The following is a 3849-nucleotide window of genomic DNA, read 5'->3' as shown; positions in this document are numbered from 1 at the left end:
GAGCTGAAGGCTGAACTAGCTGTCACCAACAAGAAGCTAAAGGAGGAGGCTGACCAGTTGGCACGCACTCAGGAAGTATGCAGCACCTTTTCTGATGCCCTTAAGCGCTCTGATGAAAAGATCAGCGAGCTGATCTCCCTCGCCACCAACATTGTTGCTTATGCTACCTGGCGGGGTAACATCAACGGGATACATGCTGTGCTTGATGAGCCTCCAATCCTACAGTCCGTAGAGGAGGAAGAGAGGCAACTGGAGATCCTCTACCCTGTTCATCCTGATTTGAGCGTGCTGATGCCCGAGGTCGGAGAGGTGAATTCCCCTGCACTGATGGATCAGACTGCTGCTGAGGAAGCTGGCCCCTTCCAGGAAGCTACTGTTGCTGAGGGAGCTCAAGAGGCTGCTGTGCAATCAGGTCCTGTACCTAAAACGGAAGGTCAGCAGGACAAGGCACAAGAGGTGCCAGAGAGGGAGGTCATTGATCTGGCCTCTAGTTAAAAGTTTATATTTTTAAACTTTCTTTGAATGGTAGTCTGACCCTGTTCAGTGCAGACTTGTAAGAATTTTTAGACACTTTGTTTTGTGTTTGTCCGCCTTGGTGGCGTTTGTTTTGAACTCCGGGCCATGCCTGCCTTAGTGGCATTTTCGGCCGTATTTTGAAATGCCTCTTGCCCAGTTTTGGCAAGTTTTATTCATATCGTAACTTGTAGCTTTTATGTACTTAGCTTAGGAAGCTGCCGCGTCAGCCTTCTGGCTAGTTTTAGTTGGTAGTGGCCGTGTCAACCTGGGAGGTTGATTTAGACCACTCGTGTCAGCCTGAGAAGGCTGATTTAGACTTAGCTAGCTGCCGTGTCAGTTCAATGACTGATTTAGGCATATGTCGCATTCTGGGTGAAGTGGCAGTGTCAACCTATGAGGCTGATTTAGACCAGTCATGTCAGCCTGAAGAAGCTCATTTAGACTCAGCTAGCTGTCGTGTCAGTCCAATGGCTGATTTAGGCATATGCCGCATTCTGACTACTTAACCTTGTTCATGATGCAAGGTGTGTTCATCATCTTTAAAGCCGACAGGGGCGTACCTTAGGCAAATTTATCGTCATTCTAGGACTAGTGGAACGTTGCAGGATTCTGGTAGCTCAGGAGATCCCTGCGTTTTATATGTTTGTGCATGCATGCTGGGGCCCTGATTGATTGCGTCGAGTACTCGGTATTGAGAGGTACATTTGGGGGTGGTATCCAGGGTAGTTGGATGAGCTTTAAGCTGTCAGCCAGGCTCCCTTTCGTATGTTCCACAAGCCGCCTGGTGAGGGTGCTCCTATTGGAGAATTTAGGTTAGGCATGTTGGAGTGCTATGTGCCTTGTCACCCCACGTTTGCAGTTGACAGTCCTGCTAGCAACACTTTCAATGTACCATAGATGTTAGAGTGCAGAGTGATGCTTTCAAAGAATCCTAAAAATAAAAAATCTCATCAGAGCGATGTGAAGTACCAGACGTTGTCTCATGGGGTGCCAGAGCAATTGTGGTCCCAGGAAGCTACAGACCATACAACTCTAATAGTAGTTTTAAAGTTAAAAGAAATAAAAGAAAAGAAATGGAACAAAATTGGTAGTATGCCTACTACCGTTTTTTTTTTGGCGTTTTTGGATACAAAACTCTGTACACTAAACTCTACTTGTTATCAAAAGTGATACCTCTTTAGGTAAAGTATGTTCCATGGTTTGTGTATGATTTGACCATCCATGATCATCAATCTGTATGCCCCATGGCCAATACCGCCTTCAACCTGGTATGGTCCTTCCCATTTATAGGCGAATTTGTCTGCCTTACGATTCTTGGTGTTTTGGAACACTTCACGGAGAACCAGGTCTCCTACCTCCACGAGCCTGACTTTTACGTTCTTGTTGTAACTTTTGGCGACTGACTGCTTGTAGGCAGTCAGACGTATCTTTGCACTTGCTCGCAGCTCGTCTATCGTGTCCAGCCTCCTGACCATCTCTGTACTGTTCAGTTCCCCTGTCATACATCCATAACTGTGAGTTGGAACTAGAACTTCTGATGGAATCACTGCTTCTGCGCCAAACACCAGGCTGAAGGGTGTCTCGCCTGTCGCCGTCTTTGGTGTCGTTCTGTCTGACCATAGCACTAGTGGTAACTCATATGCCCACTTTCCTCCTAACTCCTGTAATCTCCTTCTTAAGTTATCCATGATGATCTTATTGCTGGTTTCAACTTACCCGTTGAACTTTGGAGTCCTGGGTGCTGACTTTTTCCGAGAGATGTTCCACCTGGCACAGTATCCTTCCGCGTCGTTTGTGATGAATTATGATCCATTGTCACATATAATTTCTGATGGGATACCAGACCTGCAGATCATATTACGTTTGATAAAAGAGATGACCTGTTTGTCTTTTACCTCTGTGAATGCTTCTCCTTCTATCCATTTTGAAAAATAGTCTGTCATTGCCAGCATCCATAATTTGTTTCCTGTGGCTCTAGGCAGAGGGCCCACGATGTCTATTCCCCATGTCATGAACGGCCAAGCGGAAATGATGGGGTGCAAGGGTTATGCTGGGTGATGGATCATTGGCACTGAGCGCTGGCAGGCGTCGCATTTCCGGGCATATTCTGCCGAGTCTGCCCTCATTGTGGGCCAGAAGTAGCCTTGTGTGAGGGCTTTATTTGACAGACTTCTTCCCCCTGCATGGTTTCCACATTCACCATTGTGGAGGAAATGCAATACAGTATGTGCTTCTTGTTTATCCAGGCACCGTAAATAGGGTCCTGCCAGTGACTTTCTAAAAATCACATTGTCAATTAATGTCAATCTGGAGGCTTTCATTTTAAAACCCCTTACCTCCTTCTTGTCATCTGGCAGCTTGCCATGTCTCAACTAATTTAGGTATGGCGTTCGCAAGTCCCAGTCATCTGTCTGATCAGCTGACTGATCGTCTGGTTGGACAGCTGTCTGGCCATTTGTGTTTGATAGAACTGCCGCCCCATCCTGCTGATCTTCCAATTCTCCTTTATCTGCTTCTTCTAATTTTTGGATTGACGGTTCCAATACATGAGCAATGGGGATATTAGCCAGCTCTGTCGGTTTGAAGGTTGCCCCTAGGGTTGCTAGGGCATCAGCCTCCACATTCTGGTCTCTGGGGACCTGCTTGAGCTTGCAATCTCTGAATTTTTGTTTAAGCTCCTTTGTCACTTTTAGGTAGGCTATCATCTTTGAACCCCTAACTACATATTCATTATTCATTTGGTTAACTATTAGCAAGGAGTCACTGAATACCTGCAGATCTCTGATTCCTAACTCTAGGGCTAGCTGCATTGCTAGTATTAAGGCTTCATAATCTGTTTTATTTTTAGTTACCTTAAATTCACATTGCACTGTTTGTGCTATCAGGTCTCCCCGTGGAGATCGCAAGATTAGTCCTACACCTGCTCCCCTTTGGTTGGAGGCTCCATCAATGTGCATCTTCCAGACTTCTACCTCCTTGCTTCCTTTGAGTGTTAGGATTTCCTCGTCTACTAGATTTTGGATAGCTGGGCTGAAATCTGACACGAAATCTGCTAGCGCCTGTGACTTTATCGCCGTTCTTGGGTCATACTTGATGTCGTAACCACTAAGGTGTACAGACCATTTTGACATTCTGCCTGACAACTCAGGCTTCCTTATTATAGATTTTAGTGGGTAATTGGTCACAACATGTATGGTGTGGGACTCAAAGTAAGGGCGCAATTTGTAAGATGCAATTACAAGTTCTAGTACCAATTTTTCAAGAGATGTGTACCTGGTCTCTGCTGGCAGCAGAGACTTGCTTACATAGTAGACTGACTTTTGCTCCTTGACC

The 3849-nt window shown here is 45.8% G+C and overlaps 1 protein-coding gene across 1 annotated transcript; it reads right to left on the bottom strand.

Moving 5' to 3' along the window:
- Positions 1 to 2888: 2888 nt before the first annotated feature.
- On the bottom strand, positions 2889 to 3647 carry LOC141648912 (uncharacterized). Its single transcript, XM_074457619.1, has one exon. The coding sequence runs from the start codon at positions 3645 to 3647 to the stop codon at positions 2889 to 2891; it is 759 nt and encodes a 252-aa protein (XP_074313720.1).
- Positions 3648 to 3849: the final 202 nt, after the last annotated feature.

This window comes from Silene latifolia, chromosome 3 (assembly GCF_048544455.1).
Source record: "Silene latifolia isolate original U9 population chromosome 3, ASM4854445v1, whole genome shotgun sequence".
NCBI classification, from domain to species: Eukaryota; Viridiplantae; Streptophyta; class Magnoliopsida; order Caryophyllales; family Caryophyllaceae; genus Silene; species Silene latifolia.
This window is presented reverse-complemented; position numbering and strand designations above follow the sequence as displayed.